Below are 22098 nucleotides of genomic sequence, written 5' to 3'. Positions count from 1 at the left end.
TTAACTATAACCTTAATTTGTTTTCGCTGTGTTTGTCATCGCCAGCATTGTTTTCGTATCACAGTGTGTGATCATGTTATGAGCAATGTTTGAGAAGACTTTATATTCAGAGTCAACTTCGCCAATATCTAGTAACACTGTTTTTTTTTTTTGTGTGGCTGTGGTTGTCAGCAGTGTCACTATATTGTCGAGCGCAGGCTTTACCAACCTTTTTGAAACTGACAGCTACTTCTTGGTTACCAATTTCATACACATTTCTGAAATAAACACATTTTGATATTTCCTTTGCATGTTATTAATAAGGGCGGCCCGGTAGTCCAGTGGTTAGCACGTCGGCTTCACAGTGCAGAGGTACCGGGTTCGATTCCAGCTCCGGCCTCCCTGTGTGGAGTTTGCATGTTCTCCCCGGGCCTGCGTGGGTTTTCTCCGGGTGCTCCGGTTTCCTCCCACATTCCAAAAACATGCATGTCAGGCTGATTGGACGCTCTAAATTGTCCCTAGGTGTGTATGTGAGCGTGGATGGTTGTTCGTCTCTGTGTGCCCTGCGATTGGCTGGCAACTGATTCAGGGTGTCCCCCGCCTACTGCCCGGAGACGGCTGGGATAGGCTCCAGCACCCCCCGCGGCCCTAGTGAGGATCAAGCGGTTCGGAAAATGGATGGATGGATGTTATTAATAATAATTAGTTCATGTGAAAACAGATTTTTTAAAATGATTTCTCACAGCAGTTCTCACACGGCATATCATACACAACACTTTCTTTCCAATCTGTCAGTGTTTACATTTTCAAATGATCTCCTTTACAGCATTCCTAGAAGATCACAATGTCCCTTCACCAGTGTGTAATGTTTAGAGTAGACCACCACATTGGCCACCCCTGGTCTAGCTTGACTCTACAATTTTTTGGGCAGCATTTTTCTTGGGAAGCTTTGAAAAGTTCATACTCGGGATGATTTTCATACACTTACTCCACAAGCCTGTGAGAGTCTTTTTTGTCTACACCGACAGGAAAAAACAAACAAACTCTTAACTAAGTCGTTGTAAACTGTTGTCATGCTTGTGCGTTGTTACACATGTAGCTGCTTAAATAACTACAGCCATGTCAGATTGGAAATGAAGAAACCTCTGGGGCCAAGTGTAGTGCATGAAAGTGATAATGTCATCCAGATTTGCAATTCCACTTCCTCACCCTCTGGAACAGCTTGAATTGTGCAATATGAGCCGCAGCAATGGTATAGAGTATACCTCAACTTTTGTTGTACTGATGAAATCCACTTATGTGTGCTTATTTTCTGTAGGATCCCGCAGGTATATTTGAGCTGGTGGAGGTGGTAGGCAATGGAACATACGGTCAAGTGTACAAGGTGAGTTCCATGGTATTTAGTTGAGTTGTGTCAATGCTGAGTGAATCAAGAGGTCACGTAAATGCTACTCGAGGTCACGTAAATGCTACTCGACAACAAAACCAACAAATATACAACATTTGTATTTCAATATGCTTTAAAAAGGGATTTCACTGTGACTGGCCATAGCATTTACAGCCAATAACATTGCACACTCCCTGAGGTGGAACTAGGATCATCATGAAACCTTGAATAACAGTGTGGACAATGAGGAATTCAACATTCATAACTGAAAAAGAAATCCAGTAAACCAATGTTCATTAACTCGACTTTGGGAGAGGTCAATAAAACTACTTGAATGGAGAGTGGCGATGATCGTATGCATGGTGAACAGAAGTGGGGTGATGTGGTGGGGTCTTTTCCAATCCGTGTGTTCAAGATAAACATGGATTTTTTTCATTTTATTTTTTTTAATGGGAATGAAGAGAGGGCCAGTTAACTAGTGAGTCCAGAGTCGTGGGTGTTAAACGGAACACCAGTGACAAAGCGGATGGCAGCTTGTTACTGTACTGGATATGGTGTTTAAATGATGGATAAGTGTCGAGGTTGATTCTGCTCAGACTGTACAGCAGATAGACATGTACGAAGGCTTAAAGGAGAAGTGGGGATGGTGTCTCGAAGGGAGTGAATGAATCAAGGCTCCTGAGATGACCGATAGGAGACGATAGATGGATGATACAAATGGCTTTGACAAAGTATTTGAAGAAGCAATGCACCATCTTCGATTTCTTTGTGACAACAATTCCATTCGATTTGAGTTATACTTATTCTGTGCCATTGTAGCCATGTTTGACCATAAAACAAAGCCTGCTCATCTAAGTGTCTCAGTTGACCTTTAAAGACAATCAGAGCTGGTTGTGTGGTGAAGACATATTTGCGAACACAAGCTGTGATACAACGGTCAATAACACTCCAAATGAGTACCTGTCAATTATGCTGCTTTTTCCAAACAGCAACACACAACATCACTCTGCTTGGCCTGGCACCAAACCACACCGTCCCCTTTGCTTTTCCATTACAACAGTCGTGGGGCAGGATGGGCTCGGGATCAACTGAACTGCCTGCGCTACTCATTACACACTTGCAATGTGTGGGTTTCTGCTATAATATTTCATGAGTGGCGAATTTCGACCACTGTTTTCGCAGCGATTCAAAATATGAATTGCCGTTGCATTATGTGGAAAGGTGGCAAAGTACCGCCCATCAAAGGCATAGAAGACTTCACATATATCCACCAGATGAAAAATCTCTTTCCGGTTTAAGCCTGCGAGAACATAGCTGCTCCCCAACCCACATCAACATTGAACTATATCTGTCAGGAATTGTGGTCTTCGCATAAGCAATCAGCTCATCTAATTGGCCAAGGAAGTCTTATATTGTGTGTTTAAATGCATGAAACTGACACCCTTAAAGGAGTACAGAGTTAATAGAGGCATGCCGCAACTAATTTTACACAGAGTGGTGTGTGAGTCTCCACTAACATTAGTCCATGTGGAAAAATAAACACTGCAGAGCTTTGAGTCTGAGATTGGCTTTTTTTAACCAAATTATTTGAGTCTCTGGATTTTTTCAGCCCTGAATGACTTAAACCACTGAATGAAACCACATGAAAAAAAGCCGTGAGACCTCTTGGCTTCAAAACCAAACTGGAGGTCATTTCCAAATTTCTGTTCATTTTAGAAACCATCTCAAGATCCATCAGCTGTCTCAGCAAGCACACAACAGTTTACACAATATCCACGTCACTTCAAAAAAACATATTTTAGCTACTTCCATTTGCAGGTTAAGGGACACGTGTAAGCTTCTTACAGAAAAATACTCAAAGGCCGACAGACACCAGCATCATTGGCATGCACGGCACATTTTAAAAGTTCTGGGTTTGGGTCACTTTCTTTTTGCAGTATCTGTGCACTGATGCATTATGTGGTTTGCGGTCAAAGCCAAATTTAGCGCACTGCTGTATGTTGGGAGTGTAAATCACATCACTTTTTCAATTCGATAACCTACATGGCTATAATACACAAATCAATTTAAGTCTAGAATTTTGCAAAATAGAGGCAACAAATATACAGAGATGCCAAGTGTTGCTGTTTGGACGTATTTTGTTCTAGGCAGTTACCATTTGCTCCGCTCGTACCGGGAGGTCGAAAATGTGCCACAGATTACGAGACAACATGCACGGTATCAACTTTGAGTCTGTAAGTAGCGAATCTTGTGATTGGCCGACATAAGATGATGAGCCAACTAGTTACAATAACATTTGTTGATGCCATCTGGGGCTGAAAGATTCCGTGTTTTTTGACCAAAATTGCGATTCCACACAACGTGATAACGTGATCGCCAAAGCGTTGACCCTGAATCTGTTGTGTCAACTATGTCACACATAAACGATGGGTCCCCGCTTTCCTGCAAAACTCACCAAACAGAAGCGGCATGCTAGTCATGCATGACAGGTCATGTACACCAGTCAGCTCCGCGCTGCAACTTGCGAAAATGGGGGAATGCTCAGTGCTAAGCTAAATTGTGCAGCACAAAGGCACGTTTACTGTATGTGCACAAGCTACGAGCTCCTCTGAATGATTACCGTACATCTTGCCTCCGCGGCGGTAAACAAGCTACACTTATACAAGTAATGTCATCACTAAATGTGGATGAGGAGTAGCTTCGCGTGTAACAAAAGAAAGAACAAAGCCAATGCTAATCATGAAGCTATATCCTGGGATTTCCCCTAAACAAATGCATCAATTTGAAAATGCAAGCTCGTTTCATTTTCCGGATCCCAAAATACACAGAGAGAGTTTTTGAGTGAAAAATGGGTCGTCCTGGCCGCAGTGTGGTCAAGTGTGAACATTATGATCAGGCCATGGAGTAATACTTTTTCAAGTTTTATGTAATTTTCTGTCATATCTGTAAATGTTACTGTACGTCTTGAATTTTGCCCCGAAGCTTCAATTAAAACACAATGAAAAAAACAGTCGAATAGAAAATCGCAATATCTGACAGAAAATTGCAGTTCACATTTTTCCTGAAATCGTTCAGCCCGAATGTCATCACATCGTCCCCTCTGTACTTTAGTACTTTCACATTTCTCCGTTGCAGCTGGCTGGCTAGTGATGAGGCTGAATAGCAGCTGCTCATATAAAGCTCACTAATCATCGCCTCTTTCGCGGCAAATAAGTGACACTCATGACAAGTATCGTGAACATAAAAGGAGGACGATTCGTATTGAACAGGAGAATGAATGCCAGAGCTAAGCCGTAGTCAGCGTAGGAATAAATGATTGAGAATGTTGACATATTGCAAATATTTAAATCAGCGATCTTATTTGTTTGGTTGTACAATAGAGTAACAACTTTTGATCTGGTCTTTTGAGATCTGCACAATACTGTAAATTATTTCAAAGTAACATGATTTTATTTTACCATTGTTTAAAATACATTGTTCTTTAACTGACTTTACAGTGATTATTCTGATGTTTAAGCTCTTAATGAGAACATGGAGACTACATTTTTCATCAGTTACCTTAGAACTGAGGGCTGCTCCCTCGACACTCTGGAGTAGGTGGGCAGCAGAAGGATGCTAACTAAGCTAAAAGCTATGATGGACAGTCCATCCCAGCCCTCCAGCCCGCCCTGACAGCACTAGGTAGCTCCTTCAGCCAAAGACTGTTACACCCGCGCTGTAAGAAGGAGAGATACCGCCGCTCGTTCCTACCGACTGCTGTCAGGCTGCTGAATTTAAATAATAATAATAATAATAATAATAATTAAATGATGTGAAAACAATTGGAAATAGCACTGCGACTTATCCATATTTGTATTTATTTTGCACTTAATTGAACGGTGTTTTTTTTTTCTTCTTTCTTCTTTCTACCCACAATCTTGCTGCTGTAGACTGTAAATTTCCCCAGTGTGGGACAAATAAAGGATATCTTAATGTTAGAAATGGTCTCATTGAAAATTGCCTCATTTGATATGAGCAGAGAAATTTTGATTCCGTTTTATTGCATTACAGTTGATATGAATTGACACTGACGGTGAGAGTTTACAGAACGATTTGGTTGATAAACCCTAATATGCGAGAATGTGGTGTGAATTTGAATGACTTTTTACAAAGAACTCGCGTGTGAGTCATGATTGCCTCCTTATTTCCTGAATGTGGCAAAAGAACCATGTGAGGCATGTGTGTGTACACTCACAGATTTCTCTTACTCAAGGGTAGAAAAGTACACATTGACACAAATTCATTGATTTCTTCACCAGTAAAAACAGGATGTGAATCATGGCCCCAGGATTCTGTGACTTGAAGAAAAATAAATCTTGATACCCTCGCCCTAAGAATAAGATAGCTGAAATACTTGGTTTCCCCTTCCCATCATATGAATGGAAGTTTCTGCTTCTACAAAATGTTAGCACTCTCATCTCCAGTAGTTAGCATTGTTCCACCTGAGGTGACAGACTGTTGTGGCATGTCCAATTCAGAAGACAATGCTTATGTTGAGAGTCTGCTGGAATTTTCTCGAATACTAAATGTGATGACTAGTTGTGTTGTACTGTAGTCAAGCTTTATTTGTACCAGATGCCACTGGCTCGGTGTCGTCATATTTCACTTCATGGTGTCATGGTGTCTTAGTTCCATGTAACACCACCCAATCAATTCCAAAAGCTGCGGGTGTTTCCCCACTTATTTTACACAGGTCTGATTTAAAATGTATCATTCATTTGACTTTTTTTTTCAATGCCCTTGTACAAAAAATGCTTTAAAAGCAATGTTTTCATGGGACAGTGTAATTTAGTTGATAAATTCTACATGATTTGATAACATAACCACAACAGACTACAGTCTTCAATTTGATTTTAGTGCCAGATTCTGTTTTACGGCATGTGTCCGACCATTTTTAAAATCTCTAAATGTATTTTTAATTACCAGTGAGAAATTGACGGACCTTCCATCACTGGAGACTTATGTCAATGGAATGTACCACCACTGTCACTGTATTTGACATTGTAATTCAGAGTCACCGTCATATTCTATAATTTCCGCATTGCCCATATGTCCATAACACTGATTGGCCATATTGTGGTTTTAATACAGCCATGCTGAATTTACATAATGATAATCAACAATGCTCGAAAAATCAAGAATAGTAATCTTGTGTTTAGAATTTGATGTACTGTAAGAGCGACACGTTGGGTGACTGGACCACACATCTGCTCTGCCTCACAGTTCAGGGATCATAGGTTTGAACCCTGTTTCCCGGCTTCCTGTGTGGAGTTTGCATGTTGTCCCCGTGCCTTTGTGGGTTATCTCCAGGTACCCCCTCCCCCCCCACACACACACACATTCAGAAAACAAGCACGGAGATGAACTGAACACTAAATTGTCCCTTGGTGTGATTGTGATTGGGAATAGTTGTTTGTCTATCCTAATCATTTGCTTCTATAAAGCATTACTCTGTCATCAAATATGTACTATTCAATCGCACTATCGACATGCATTACCCATGTGGCTTTCTCGTAGTATTCGCCATCATACTATACAGTAATAACATGAGCACTGTTTTGACAAATTAGCCACAACAATAAATGCCAGTCTAGATATTTCTGAAGAGAAACTATTCGGATGATGTAATTAGGTGTTTTGCATGATTTCACACGCACACAAAATAAAATGCAATAATGCAAATTTGCCGACTCTACAGGGCGCAACATGTTACGTGTAGTCAACCTCAAAAGTAATTGTGCTCAAGTTCAACTTTATGAAACAAGTTTAGAAGCACTATAAAAATCCAACATTTGGTAGACACATTATTTTCACATGCAAACAAGAAAGGCAAAACACCCACTGTGGTAATCAAAATAGTCACACTATTACTAACGTGTTTGTCTCGGGTCTGGACGCAAGAAGGGATTTTCACACAACAGTTTGAACAACAAAGCAACGTTATCATTGTCGTTACTACAAAAACTGTGCCTGATGTAAAAAGCCTGTATGGACCACACACACATTTTTGTGGAATGCAGATCTGCCAACTGTTCCGGATTGACGATATTTAATTACGGGAATCTCTGAAGGCGACCTCATTACGGTTGAAACATGTGGTGTTCCGGATATTTAAAGAAAAAAAAAATCATGGGTCACATTGACAACATGCCACTTCTGCCAGTGGCTCCGGTGAGGTAAGTGTTGCTGTGGAAGCTGCGTGGAGGCTAACAGACGAGTCCAAAGTTCGGTGACAAAAGATTGAAAATATGGACATTCAAATTTTTCTGCAAGAGAATTCCGATGGAAAGTAGGAGCTAACCAGAAGAGACATTTTGAAAAAAATGAACCAACGGTACAGTTTGTGTTTATACCATATTCAAACATAAGTTTATGTTTATTGAGTTTATAAAGTAGAGCAGATAATTAAAAATTTAGCAAGAATTATTCAAATAGTGATACCAGTATTCCATTTGGTCTTTTCTGTATACTCTTCCAGTCCAACACAAAAATAGTATTTGCAATGCAAAATTCCAAGATGGTGGACCTCAAATCCAACATAATGACAGAGAATTCTTAATTTACTTTATAACTTGAAGTGCATTTTTACATGGCTGTATCTGTTATAGTTCTTGAGATACAACATATAGGGGTCGGTACTTTCAAAGACTCAAGAGAGCAAAACAAAAACAAAAAAAAAGTGCCCCATTGAATGTTGTTAAGTTTAACCATAAGATTTCTGGTATGACAACTTGGAGCAAAATTATTGCGGTTTCAAGGTATCATCTGCAATTCTGGCTTTAAAAAAAGAAAAAAAATTAAAATGTTTGAGTAAATAACTTGTTTCCATTGAACCCGCTCCGTAGAAACATAAGTATGTAAACGTAAAAAAGAAAATAATTATTTTTAATTAATTATTTATTGAACCGAACCTCGATGATTTTCATACAGGAATGTGTGATAATTGGAAAGGGTGGCTTGTTCATTTAATGTACGTGAAAAGGGGAATCTCTGCATGTGTGCATCTGTTTATGTTCATCGGTCACATTATGTTGGCGGCACGGTGGTTGACTGGTTAGCACGTCCACCTTGAGGATGGCAAGCTTCCTGCCAAGTTGAGTGGTAGAGGTGCCATTGTCCAGGAAGTGAAGTTTTCAGATACAGGCACGGGAGGTATATCAAATTCACTCAAACAAAGTGCATTTGGCCTGTCAATATCTCCACAACTGCAACAGATACAGACTAAAATGCTCACAATATTCAAGTTTATTTTTCAATTTCAATGTATACTTCAATTTCAATAATACATGGAAAGCTTCATGGCTCATTTCTAGAAACAGAAAGGCATTCCAGACCGGTCAGTTATATCTCACGTGTAATGATGATGATGATGATGATGATAATAATAATAATAACAACATTGGTTTATACAGCATCTTTCAAGGGAACCAAGCACACTCCTTAGTTCCTCAGTGACCTTGTTTTTTGTTTTTTTTACACACAAGACATGGACCCGTACAACCCCTGCCGTGTATTCAACAGTACTAGTTACGTAGCACAACTATTGGACAAATCGAATAAAGAGCCTTCTTATAAAAGTCAGACAGTCTTCAGAGAAAAATGAGACTTAGCCGAAATACTGTAACCGGAGTTCTATTTCTGTCCACATAGGCTGCTTGTTTTCACTTTGATAAGTTGAGAACAGTAGTCCCTGTATGTGCATGCTATTTTGAAAAAAAAGAATACAAAAACGCAATACATGGGATGAGTTGAAGCCAATCGAATACAGTATCACTTTAAGGTAGATTGTGCCTTTTCTTTTCAGTCATGGTCGAGTCATCATTTTCTTTCAACGCATGCTTGCAAATGCACATACACTTGCAGGGCGTTTCCTTGTTTGTAATAGGAACTTCCCTTCCGTGCAAGTCACTTGTCTGTGCTGTGAGAGAAAGACACTCTGTGCGCGTGTGTGTCTGAGTAAAAATTATGACCTTGCAGACACCAACGGTGCGCCTCTTCGTTGGTTTGAGTTAAACTTGTAGAGAGATTAACTAAGATGTACACACGGATCAAGAACACCCCAAACGAAGTGTGAAATGTGCTGCAAAATACGAACATGTGTGTTTAGCATTTCATTTTCTGTCAAGGGTCACTTGTCTTCCTCATCATGCTGCTCCCACAGCTGATGCGTTTGATAACATTGTGAAACCTCAGCGACTTTAAAAACCAGGCTGGACCCTAATGCAATCCTTAAACTTGAATCCACTTCCTTAAATCACTTGGTTTCAAAAGCTCAACTTCCTCTCGTTTTGGGGTCAAACCGTAAAAGTGGACTTTGGGCAACATTTTCCAGCTTGCGTTCTGTATCCTTTTGTAAGGGGCACAAAAGAAAAAAAAGAGACTTAAGTGGAGCCATGGGAGCAAGCAAAGCAGGATAAAGGAAGGAAGAGAGAGGTGAGAGGCAGAAAGTCGGAGCACAGGGGAGGAAGGAAGAGCTCGAAGAGCGATGAAAACTAGAGAAGAGAAAAGCAGCGAATCACCCAAGCGTGTTGCTGACATGGGTGTCGCAATATGACTTGTTTAAAGTTTATACCCACCTCCAACATTCATAGGCAGTAAGCAATTCTCCCAATATCTTTGCTAAAGGAGACATTTAATTCGAGACTTAATATTTTATTGAACAGTGTAAATCATTTCCTTTCTCCAATGCCCTATCGAACATTAATCCATCAAAATACATGAAGGATAAAGAATTACAATACACTCAAGATGTACGTGTCACAGTCTGGTAGTTATAACTCATTTTGGGGGGATTGGGGTTGTATTATTCAAATCCACAGTATGGATTTCGTTACTATGATGACCAGGACCAAAGCTTTGGTAGTGATAGAAGGGCCACTCAGTTTTACAAACTTGCTCCAATTGATCAGCCAGCGATTGCGATTGGCCAATTTGCATGGAAAAATGCGTGATTGGCACACGCCAATCCATGCCTTTCATTGCCGATAAAAAAATGATCACCAACAGCTTATACTAGCCTGCAGCCAACTGGCGAACCAGCCTGTGTGCAATGGAGCATGAATGCCCTCCCCTTTTCCTAAACACTGCACAATTGTTCCAGACCAAACGAGTACCTGAATCACAGTTTACATTTGTGTGTTTTCTTCATCGTCAATCTGAAATAACATCCTCTTTTTGTATTATAAACGAATAGAAATTGGGATGGAATGTTTTTTTTAAGGGGGTTCAGAAAATGGATGAATATACTACTTTTTAAAATTTTCTTCTTTTAATGCTTTGCGGGTGAACTTCAACATCAACCTACTCCAACATCAACACTAACCAAGTGGTGCAGAGTTGAGCTCAAAGCACATCACAGCTGACCATTGCGTGTGTGTGTGTGTGTGTGTGTGTGTGTGTGTGTGTGTGTGTGTGTGTGTGTGTTGTAGACAGGATGACTCCAATCACCCTCCAGGTTTGCTTGCAATCTAAATGAGGTTGTTACAATATGAAAATGGAGCTACATGAGAATAGAACAGCACTTCCAATTTCCTGCCACACTTATATGACCTACAGATTGTTATTTACGAGACAGACACACAGGCAGAGAGAAGATTACGGCTGATGTACAGTTTCACACAGAGAAAGGAACAGAGGTCAGAAGTGTCTGTCTTTTTGACCATTTGCTGTCTGTGTTATAAATGTCTCCATTACATCTGATTAAAATATGCATAAATATATTATTTTAACCTTTACACTGGCACAACATTTATAGAGCACTCTGACACTGTGTGTGCGTGTGTTGTGTGTGTATAGGTGTGTGTGTGTGTGTCTGTCATGGACAGCATTTGTATTTCGCCATATTTAAATGTGTTTTTGTCTGATTCCTTCAGCTGTTCCGACAAATGTGGAGCTTAAGTCTATGTGAGATGTATTGGACACTGTCAGAAAGTACTTGCGCTTATTAATTCTGAGTGTGTGAGTGTGTGAGTGTGTGTGTGTGTGTGTGTCAGTTATGCATGCTGTTAATCAGTCGGACATTTCACATTTATAACTTGTGGTGGCAGCACAGTTAACAGACGCCATCGTGACAGGAAAGGCAGGAAGGCCATTTCCTTATTTATCACAGTTGTGCTCATATGTCAAAATTCTGTGCAATTATAGGAATAATGTCAAGGGGAGAATGAATAAGGGTTAGTTGGCTTGACAATACCTCACACAGTTTTATAAATATACATTGTGTTCCATGAGCTGTTGTGTGTCTCTTTCACAGCTACTGGTTCAGCACAGTTAACTACCATTGAGCCTGTGTTGCACTATACTCTTCTATATTTCATATACATACAATTGTTATATCTAATTAACTTTTTAGAAGATCATTGTGCACTTAACAGTTGCGTCATACAAATAATTACTGATTAATTCCTGCCTTTGTTTCAATACTGAGGGGGAAACAACAAACAGGCATTTGTAGTCCTGATATACAGGATGTTGTTAATAATAATATTGTTAAAAATGTTGCCTTTTTGGCACTCTGTCAAGACTTTGGTCGGGACGAAGCTCATATTTTCATATTATGCTTTTGTTCGATAAAATAAAGTCAGCAATCCTTCCTATCTTTTGCACATTCGATTAGGTTTGATACAGTTCCTGTTCACAGTAAAATTTCCAAGCATGTCTAAATGTATCGCAAAAGAATAAATGTGTCAACAGGAAGAACGTTTCCTACAGGGACTTGAGTTGAAGTGGTGAGTGAATGAAACAGCATAAGTAAACACCAACAGTTTATGTTGGAATATGAGTATCTGTGTGGGAGTCGATTTTTTTGGCTCTCATTTCCTCTCCATCACACGTCCCCGAACTGTTGTGCTTCGGCATGGGGAGCATCATGATTAAGTAACAACAGACTGCAGAAACCTATCATTGGCAAATTATTGCAATTGATCATTGACGTCAACGAATACACATTGTATGACTTAAATATTCTCCTGCTAATATTGTTCTTCATGTTTCGTAACAGGGTCGCCATGTTAAAACAGGTCAAATGGCAGCTATCAAAGTCATGGAAGTCACAGAGGTAAAGTCCCATTTCATCTTTACAGTGTTCCTTATATATATATATATATATATATATATATATATATATATATATATACTGTATATAGAATATAAACACACACACACACACACACACACACACACACAGACGACTCACAAAGTGTTAGGGATGTTTGTCTTTCAGGTGAAATTTATGGAACATGTAAAAAGTTCACTCTACAGTGATATCATATCATGAAAGTAGGGCATTTTAGTAGAAGGATGCACTGGTGATTTCCTCATCTGAAGAAGTTCTTTGAAACTAAAGTAAACAACAATGGTGGGTATACCCCAACAAAAAATGTAAGCGTCCTAATAACTCTGTTATGCGGCGAAACAACAGGCCAGGTGAAAAAAAGAATAAAAAGTCACTTCAGCCAGGATCCAAGAAGGAGATTTTCCCGTTAACCAGGTTCAGCAGAACACATGCACCAATGCTCTCCAAGTTGTCCGGCCCCCGGGAACTTCCTCATTCCTCTTTTAAAGGGAGTTCACTTGAGCTTCAGGCCAATCAGGTCCGAGCTGCAATTGGCCCTTCCCAGGTGGTTGCAATTACCTGTGTCTGAAACAATTAGTCTCCAAGACACATTAAGCATCACACACAGATGTCACATTTTTGGACGGAGAGAAATGTGCACCTTTCTCCCTATCCAAAATCTCTGGGCATCATGGCGAACTCGTCATGAGCCCTTGAGCATCAATTACAGCTTGACAACGTCTCATGCTGTTCACAAGTCGACTTATTGTCTGCTGAGGCATGGCATCCCACTCTACTTGAAGGGCAACCCTCAGGTCATTGTGATTCTATCACTGCCAATAGGAACAAATGACAATTAAATGACTGGCCAAAGCCTTTTCTGTGTCAGTGCTGTTATGTACAAAACTACAAAATGGTGCAGTTGTTTTCAATATTATGATTTTTTTTTCCGAGAATCGTTTTTATGCAGTAAAATGTGCTTTTTTTTATATTACCAACATCCCCAAAGCATAATTCTCATATTGTGAGGTTCATATATTTTTACCATGACATATCACTTAAAAGAAAGACTTGTTGTTCAAAAGGCAGAACAAAAAATCAGCAACACAGAATTTCGGAATCAGAATCTGTGATTTATTTAAAATGTAAAATGTAAATTTGTTATGGATTACATAGTTGCATGCATGTACAGCTGAATTTGTACCAACCCCCCCCCCCCCCAACATTTTTTAAACATTTTATTTACTGTTGAAATTATAAGATTAATAGAAAGGCTGTGTATTAGGGGATGGGGAGCTCCTTGGTCATCAGAGGTATTGGTAGTTAAGTAGGCCTGACTGCCAGTTTCGTCTGGACTAAGTAATACTTAAGATACCATTGGCCAGTGTGACCACATTCGAGATGTCTGATCTTTTGAATGCATGACAGTCTCATTTATTTTTCTGAAATCAGGATCACTTTGGAGACATGGACTGAATTTAGTGATCAATATAGGAATCTGATTAAATCCCTGAAAAACTCAATCAGAATTTAAATTTTAATTATTGGCGCTACCAAACTCTGAAATAAAGCACATTGATCAAGACTGGCCGTAGCTCACATTACGTCAAACCTCAACATTTTTGCTGATGTTGTTTCAAGTGAAAGCACGCCCATCTCTACGTCCAAAAAGCATGACTGTACTCATGAGCATGGCTCTGTCTCAACACACACACACACGCACACACACACACACACGTACACACAGACACTGGGCAGACACAAGCAGGATGTGCTGTGTTTGAGATGGGGGTGAAAGTTCAACTTCTACCGTGTCATTCTCGCCCCACTGTTCATGAGTCAATTGAAAGGAGGTCAGCGACTGATCCAAGCGCCCAGTTGTTTCCTGCTTTGCGGTGAACATCCATATCCAACTTCTTTACCTCCTTTCCCCACCCCTTCCTCTTTCTTCCTCAGTCAGTCTTGAATTTAGGCCTTTTTTTGTCATTCTTTGGATTTAGTGAATAAAAATAAATACTGATAAATAATGCTGTTCGACCTTTGTCAACAACAGAATAACTTTGACTGTGAGTTGTTGGGTCACTGTCCAAGAATTCATACTGAATTTCAGTCATTTAAATTTATTTGGAACAGGCTGCTGTCGATAACATTTCCAAACATATTTTAAAGCAGAGCATTGTCTTAAAGGTGGAGGGTGAAGTCAACTTGGCTAAGCATCTTTTGAGTAATACTTACGGCGAAAAATATTTTAAGCATACTTTTGTGTTTTTTTTTTTTTTTAACCCAACCCACCAAGGTTCATAGACCCGTAGCAATGCTCTTCACAATGAAAATGCTTTTGTGGCGAGTGACGTCATTCGAAGAATGCCGAGTCGCCAGTCAGCCATTGTAATGCATTGTCGATTGTCCCGTTAACTGCTCTTTGCCATTGTTATCGAGTTATTTGGGAAAATGCCTTGGCACTGCGTGGTGATGCACTGTTCACATTTAGGCAAACAGTTTGAGTGGCCCAAGGAAAAGAATAAGGCACGTAAATAGACCAGAAAATTGCAACGATATATCTTCATTCTCGCAAAGGGAATGCATCTCACGCCGGTGTCGACAAGCGTTCTTTGTTACAAGCACTTTGAAGACCTCTGTTTTCTCAAACGTTTTGCTTGTGACTAAGGGTTTGCAAAAAGGTCGGTGTGAGAATCAATCTCTGGCTGTTGTTTATGAAAATATTAGATTCAACATATTATACGTGTAAATGGAAGGAATCCTGTAATGGTTTGCACTTAACGGTGTTGCAGAAGCCGTGCCGATATTTTGGGCGGGGTGGCCTACAACGCAACACAATGACCTTAGCGATGACAATGTAGTACACCAGGCCACTATGAAGTGTGCTCTCTGTGCTAGCGAGAATACATGGACCAAGTAGGTTATCCCATCATGCGCAATTTACAGCACAGCATCAAATTTCAAACAATAATGCTAGGCTAATAATCACAGCCTATATAGATACCATTCTTCCAATCTCGATGGGTTTCGTCTCCACTCCACGTCTGGCCGTTTGGGGCACACCATTTTATGCATCCTGAGCATCTGGGTTGAACATGTATGATCCAACACACATATTGCCAACAAACTCCTCTCCTTCTAACTCTGCAAACACCTGGATCCCCTCAGACGCTTGTCAGGATCTCACGTCGGTAAAATTATGAGTTTGTCGCATTCACATTACAAATGATTTTTTTCATGCTATATTTAATGTACCATATTTTCCGCACTAAAAGGTGCACTGGATTATGAGGCGCACCTTCAATGAATGGCTATTTTGTAATATTTTTTCATACATTGGACGCATCGCATTATAAGGTGCAATGCCTCCACTAGATGTTGCTACACTCCTTCCATTCAACTCGAGAGGCGTCCGTTCAATTCGAGAGGCGTTCATGGCCGCCTCTGAAAAACGTAAATGAACTATTACTGTACTTAATGAAACTATGAAAATTGAAAATAATGCATCAAAACAGAAAATCAAGCGAGGAAATCACAAAATAAATCCTACAGAATTTATTTTGTGATTTCCTCGCGTGATTTTCTTCGTAGTTTCATTGAGGTAATCATTATTACTGATCTATGCCTAATTACTTACATTTAATCTTAATTCCCTGGTTTATCATGTTATGCTCGGGAAAAAAAATGTAAATATCATTCCTCAAATATTTGGACTTTAAACACAAAAGGATGGTACACACTAGTATAATATCATTTTGCATCTTAACATTTGTAAAGAAAATGCAAAGATCCTAATTTGTCTCTTTTCTTTCTCCAGGAGGAAGAAGAGGAAATAAAACTGGAGATCAACATGTTAAAGAGTTATTCCCACCACAGAAACATTGCAACTTATTATGGAGCTTTTGTTAAGAAAGGTCTTGCTGGACAGGACCACCAGCTCTGGGTGTGTTCCTTTACTGTACAGTGGTGTAGAGATTTCTCTAAATAAAAGCCTCAGTTTTACACACATGAATATAATCCCCCTACCCCCCTCCACAACCTCTGATGACATCTGTCTCTCTAGTTGGTGATGGAGTACTGTGGAGCTGGCTCTGTGACAGACTTGGTCAAAAAAACAAAGGGTAACTGTCTAAAAGAGGACTGGATTGCCTACATCTGCCGAGAGGTTCTCAGGGTAAAGTAACACAAATACACAAAATCGACAAAAATAAGTGTTATTGGCATCCAAATCTTTTGAGATTTGTTATGCTTCTGTTTTTCATACACTGTACATTGAGACTGCCGCATGAGATCAATATCAGTAGCCCTAAACAGTGGTGAAAAGGTGGATGAATGGGTGAACTGGTACAACTACCGGTAGTTATGTGTCAGTATTATGTGTGATAAATATGAAGTGATCAAATGGGTTGAAAGTAATAACGGCCCTCCAAGGGAAACTGTAATTACAATGTGGCCTGCGACCAAAACGAATGTGACATCCCTGCTGTAAGGGATTTATTGATACTATTTTCTGTGTTATGGTTTTCATCATAAGGGAGCACAAGGTCCTGAGAACCACCTTCTCAATAAACTAGAAGGGTTCTGAACAGTTATACGCCTGACGGACAAAGTGGTCGGGAATGTTGCCAGTATTTTTTTTTTCTGCTGTCGACAGCCATGCTGTCTTCTTATTGTTTCAACATCATAACACGCATAAGCTTACCAGAGACTCAGCATCGCACGGTGAAGTCATTGTCAGAATTAGGACTTGCTTCCTCTGTTTATTTAACTCCCTTTGAAGAAGTGAGAGTACACATGCGCGCACACACACGCATTCACACTCACACACACTTGAACATTGTGCCACTCATTGGCATCCTGTTCTACTCGGCTCCACCACTTAAACTAATAGTCTCTGGTATTTTTTCCTGAAGGGGAAAAGCATCTCAACAAGCTTGAAATACTGTTACCCTATTCAGTGACTGTTTATGACCTCGTTTGTCATCTGACTGTGTGCATGTGTGTTTTTTGTGCATGTTTGTCCTCCAGGGTCTTTCCCATCTCCATTCCCATCATGTGATTCACAGGGATATTAAGGGACAGAATGTTTTGCTTACAGAGAATGCCGAAGTAAAACTTGGTATGACACATGGACACATGCACAGTGGCATGTTGAGCACATGCAGATTGCTGCAGGCACAACAATCCACTGCCTTCCATTTGTGCAGTGATCGCATAACATTTTATGGTGTGTTATGTTATGTGTGTTTTAGTGGATTTTGGGGTTTCCGCACAGTTGGACAAGACGATTGGGCGAAGAAACACCTTCATCGGTACTCCATATTGGATGGCTCCAGAGGTCATTGCCTGTGATGAGAATCCAGAAGCGACATATGATTACAGGGTATAAAAAAAACATGTTTCTGAATAAGTGACACAGGGCAGCATATATCTGTACAAAAAACAAACAAACAAAAAAGAGATTCCAGCCATTTCCAATCACCTCTATTTATATATTCTGTACGTACAGTATATTATTGTGGCATGGTAAGCAAGTGGTTAGCACATCTGCCTTAGAATACTGAGGTCTGGAGTTCAAATCTAAATTCTCCAAATACTCTGGCTCCCTCTCACATTTCCAATACATGCTTCTTCGGTTAATCGAACACTCAAAATTACCCTTAGCTGAGTGGGAATAGTTGTCTCTCTCAATATACAGTATGTGCCCTGCGATTGGCTGGCAACCTGTCCACTGTGTACCCCATCTCTTACCTCAAGGCAGTTGGGAATAAGCTCCAGCTCACCTACGAACCAAGTGAGGATAAGTGTGATAAAAAACGGATAGATGCATGGATTTTATTATTCATGTCTGAACGATATGGATTTTTTTGAGGCCAATGACAATTCTGATAATTGGCAGGACAAAATTCTAATAATTCAGATTCTTTGTTCAATTATCCATCCATCCATTTTCCGAACCGCTTGATCCTCACTAGGGTCGCGGGGGGTGCTGGAGCCTATCCCAGCCATCTCCGGGCAGTAGGCGGGGGAGACCCTGAATCAGTTGCCAGCCAATCGCAGGGCACACAGAGACGAACAACCATCCACGCCCACACTCACACCTAGGGACAATTTAGAGCGTCCAATCAGCCTGACATGCATGTTTTTGGAATGTGGGAGGAAACCGGAGCACCCGGAGAAAACCCACGCAGGCCCGGGGAGAACATGCAAACTCCACACAGGGAGGCCGGAGCTGGAATCGAACCCGGTACCTCTGCACTGTGAAGCCGACGTGCTAACCACTGGACTACCGGGCCGCCCTTTGTTCAATTATTTACGAAAATATATCATGGATAAAATAACACGTACAACAACAAAGATTTAAATTAAGGTAGAACGTTTGATTGTTTTAGTTTTTGTTGTCCTTCAGCACTGTATTTGTTTAATTTTACAACAGATAAAGTGCAAAAATGCATGAACTGATGAATTTAGTTTTAGATTTAGACCATAAATATATGTGGTTAACATAGTAACATTATGACTGAAGTTACTGGCAAAACATAATTTATGCATGATGCTATTTCACATTTCTACTTCTCCCAATAATTTCTAAAAATAAAAGACAAAAAAGGTTTGCAGCCATATGTTTGCTAACATCTGGTGACTATCTTAGCAACTTTTAACGAACCCTGATGAAAAGCCATCATTGGCCATGTGTAAACAACTCGGAAGCATTCACTGCTCATTGAGATACCACCTCAAGTCCACGAATCCACCATACCTGGTCTGACCAATGCGGTCCAGGCTACACATTCTCGTCTCGAAATATTTTCACGTTCAACTTTTCACTGAGTTGAGAAAACTAGAGAGCAGATGTGGCGGCCATCCTGGATGTGGCAAGTTCCGGTCAAAGGCACGAACCACTCAGGGCCAAACAGGAAATGACCTTTGCTTTCATGGTAACTCAGTTTAAAGGTTATTCTCTGGGGGTGGTGGAATTCTGCGTCCTATGGTACCTGATAAGTGTGTATTGCACAAGGACCTACTGCGCATGTCACACAAGAGTTTATCTGTTGACGAGCCGCCACTGTTTACAAGTCTGTTCACATCGAGTAGTCTAATGTAGTGAGTTCATCCTGACATTTTGTGTGTGCACCTGTCTTAAACTTTTTTTCCCCTTTCTTTCTTGTCAGAGTGACCTTTGGTCTTTAGGCATCACTGCTTTAGAGATGGCAGAAGGAGCCCCTCGTAAGACATTTCCTGCATTATTACTTCTTATAAACTGTACGTTCCCTCTCAGGATTTATCGTTGACTGATATTTTGTTCCTCTGTCCCGCCCTGAACCCTTGTGTGTGTAGCTCTCTGTGACATGCATCCCATGAGAGCTCTGTTTCTGATTCCGCGCAACCCTCCACCCAGACTTAAGTCCAAAAAATGGTGAGCTTGCACATGCAAACATGCCTCCACACACATGCACAAAAGCTACTATGCTCCTTTGGCGAAAAAAAAGGCAATAAAAGCAGTCTGTTGAAAGTTTCACACACCAGACCTAAAACAAAAGGCAGGACAAACATCCATCCATTTTCTATACAGCTTGTCATTATGAGGGTTGCTGATTAAGATATAGGAATATTCAGATAAATGTGATTTATAATTAATTAAATTGGCAACATGCAGGTTATGCTAAAAATATCTATTTAATTGTCTCTTCAAAAACATTGTCTCATGATTTCATAAAAATACCCATCAGCCATTTTAATTAGTGCAATTCACATTTTTGGCAGATTAGACTCGTAAGCACTTGTAAACTCGTAAACAAAAAAAGCACAAGTTCCATCTCCATCACAATAATCATAAAGGACTAATTATCAATGTAAGTTTGCAGTCTGCTTCCTCCCACTCTTACGTCATCCCCTTCAGTCCTTTGCATAATGAATATACCCCTCAGACTGAACTGGTGGTAGAACCATGCTGTCTGTCATTGACTATTAATGTCAGAAGAAACCCAAGTTCATAGGATAGCCTTCAATAGCTCTAACATTCGAAAGGATGCAGTTCTCTCCCTGCCCGGCTTCTCTGCAGTTTCAGGCATATAATGTGTTTTCTAGGATCTTCCTCGGAAAAAATATAGGTAAGACATCTATCAAATATTGTCGGCTATAATTTACATATTGGAAACATTGAGCAAAAGGCAGACTGTCAACTGAACATTTTAAAAGGGTTTTTCTTAGTAGCTGTTCTAATTAATCACGGGTGAGTTTGAATTTCTCTGACAAAATACAGTTACTGCAATTTAAGTATGAAGTGTTTCTTTATTCCTGTATTTTATTTATTGCTGTGTGTTTTTATTCTCATGTTATGTGCCATTCATAACAATATAAACTTGGAAATAATTGTTGTAAAGGAATACGTTTCAATTATAACTGTATTTTAAGTTCAGGTAAGCTTACATTTCCAACAAAAAAAAAAAAAAGAAAGTTGCTTCAATGCCCTCCAAGACTATTGCGAGCTTGAGCGAGGAGTCCGCCAGAAAGAACAAGTACCAATTTTTTTGTCACATTCTTATACATTTTATCATCCATTTTTCCCATCATGTCTTTTTTCTTTTCATCTTTTCACAGGTCAAAGCGCTTTCTGTCGTTCATTGATAGCTGCCTAGTTAAGAACCATCTGCACCGGCCCACAACGGACATACTGCTGAGGCATGCCTTCATTCGAGATTTGACTAATGAGAGACAAGTTCGCATTATGCTCAAAGATCACCTCGACAGAACCAGAAAGAAAAAGGAGAAAGGTAATTGGATGTTGTTTGCCCACGGATCCTGTGGATGAACAACATTCACAATTTCTTGTACTGACAATAAAGGGGTTATACAGAGCATTTTCAAAATATTCATGTTTTCTTTAGTTTTGGAAAATTACAGCCTTGTTTCAAAATGGAAAAAATAGTGTCTTTTCACCCCCCGCCCCCCAAAAAAAAAGATAGATAGATAGATCTATCCACATTTGCATATGTGTTTGCCATTTAACCACTGAATACCAAATCAATTCAAATGAGTTACTAATTTTACTTTTGCCAAAAAACACATCATTGTCCCAAAAATGAAAAATCCCATTTCATTATAATGGTAAATTGAGTGCCCTTTATCAACACCATATGATGTCAAAAGCTCATGTGCTTCATATTCACTTTTTTGAATACATATCAGAGTGTTTACCTGTTAGGGTTCAAGGATGCGGGATGAGAACCCAAGTGCGGATACTGGAGAACCGCTGCTTTGCGTGCAAGTCATTTATTGAATGTTCAAAAGGTTATAGTGGGGGGTGGGCGTTGATTTCAGGCAGGTCAGCAAACGTCCTCAGATGCTCGGCTCTGGCAGGCAGTTCGGAAATGAAGCAAACTTGGCAGGTGGAGGTGCGGGAAATCGAGGCGGAGAGCAAACGCATGAAACAGTATGGAATTTTGGACAAAAGGCAAATATCAGACCAGGCATGAAGATGGTGAAGAAGGCCAAAACCTGTCAGTTAAATAACAACCTAAAAAAACTGTCTGATAGAATTGAACTTGTTTGCTTCCTCTCTAAATAAGGGACAGAATGAACTTTATTCAGTTCTGCTCCTAGTCATTGTGGTAATGAAAGCCACACTTAGCATTGCCAT

The 22098-nt window shown here is 40.0% G+C and overlaps 1 protein-coding gene across 3 annotated transcripts in view; it reads left to right on the top strand.

Moving 5' to 3' along the window:
• Window positions 1-22098, top strand: part of LOC147208637 (traf2 and NCK-interacting protein kinase) — a 49598-nt gene that overhangs the window by 221 nt on the left and 27279 nt on the right. For all 3 annotated transcript variants that reach the window (XM_086138570.1, XM_086138573.1, XM_086138565.1), the window contains exons 2-10: window positions 1298-1363; window positions 12405-12461; window positions 16276-16401; window positions 16522-16632; window positions 17487-17577; window positions 17711-17841; window positions 19631-19685; window positions 19797-19875; window positions 21060-21232. In XM_086138570.1, the coding sequence (XP_085994696.1) occupies window positions 1298-1363; window positions 12405-12461; window positions 16276-16401; window positions 16522-16632; window positions 17487-17577; window positions 17711-17841; window positions 19631-19685; window positions 19797-19875; window positions 21060-21232 (889 nt within the window). The remainder of the gene's footprint in view (window positions 1-1297; window positions 1364-12404; window positions 12462-16275; window positions 16402-16521; window positions 16633-17486; window positions 17578-17710; window positions 17842-19630; window positions 19686-19796; window positions 19876-21059; window positions 21233-22098) is intronic.

The sequence above is a fragment of the Hippocampus guttulatus genome, chromosome 2 (assembly GCF_054856545.1).
Source record: "Hippocampus guttulatus isolate MCC_2025c chromosome 2, RoL_Hgut_1.0, whole genome shotgun sequence".
Taxonomy (NCBI): Eukaryota; Metazoa; Chordata; class Actinopteri; order Syngnathiformes; family Syngnathidae; genus Hippocampus; species Hippocampus guttulatus.
This window is presented reverse-complemented; position numbering and strand designations above follow the sequence as displayed.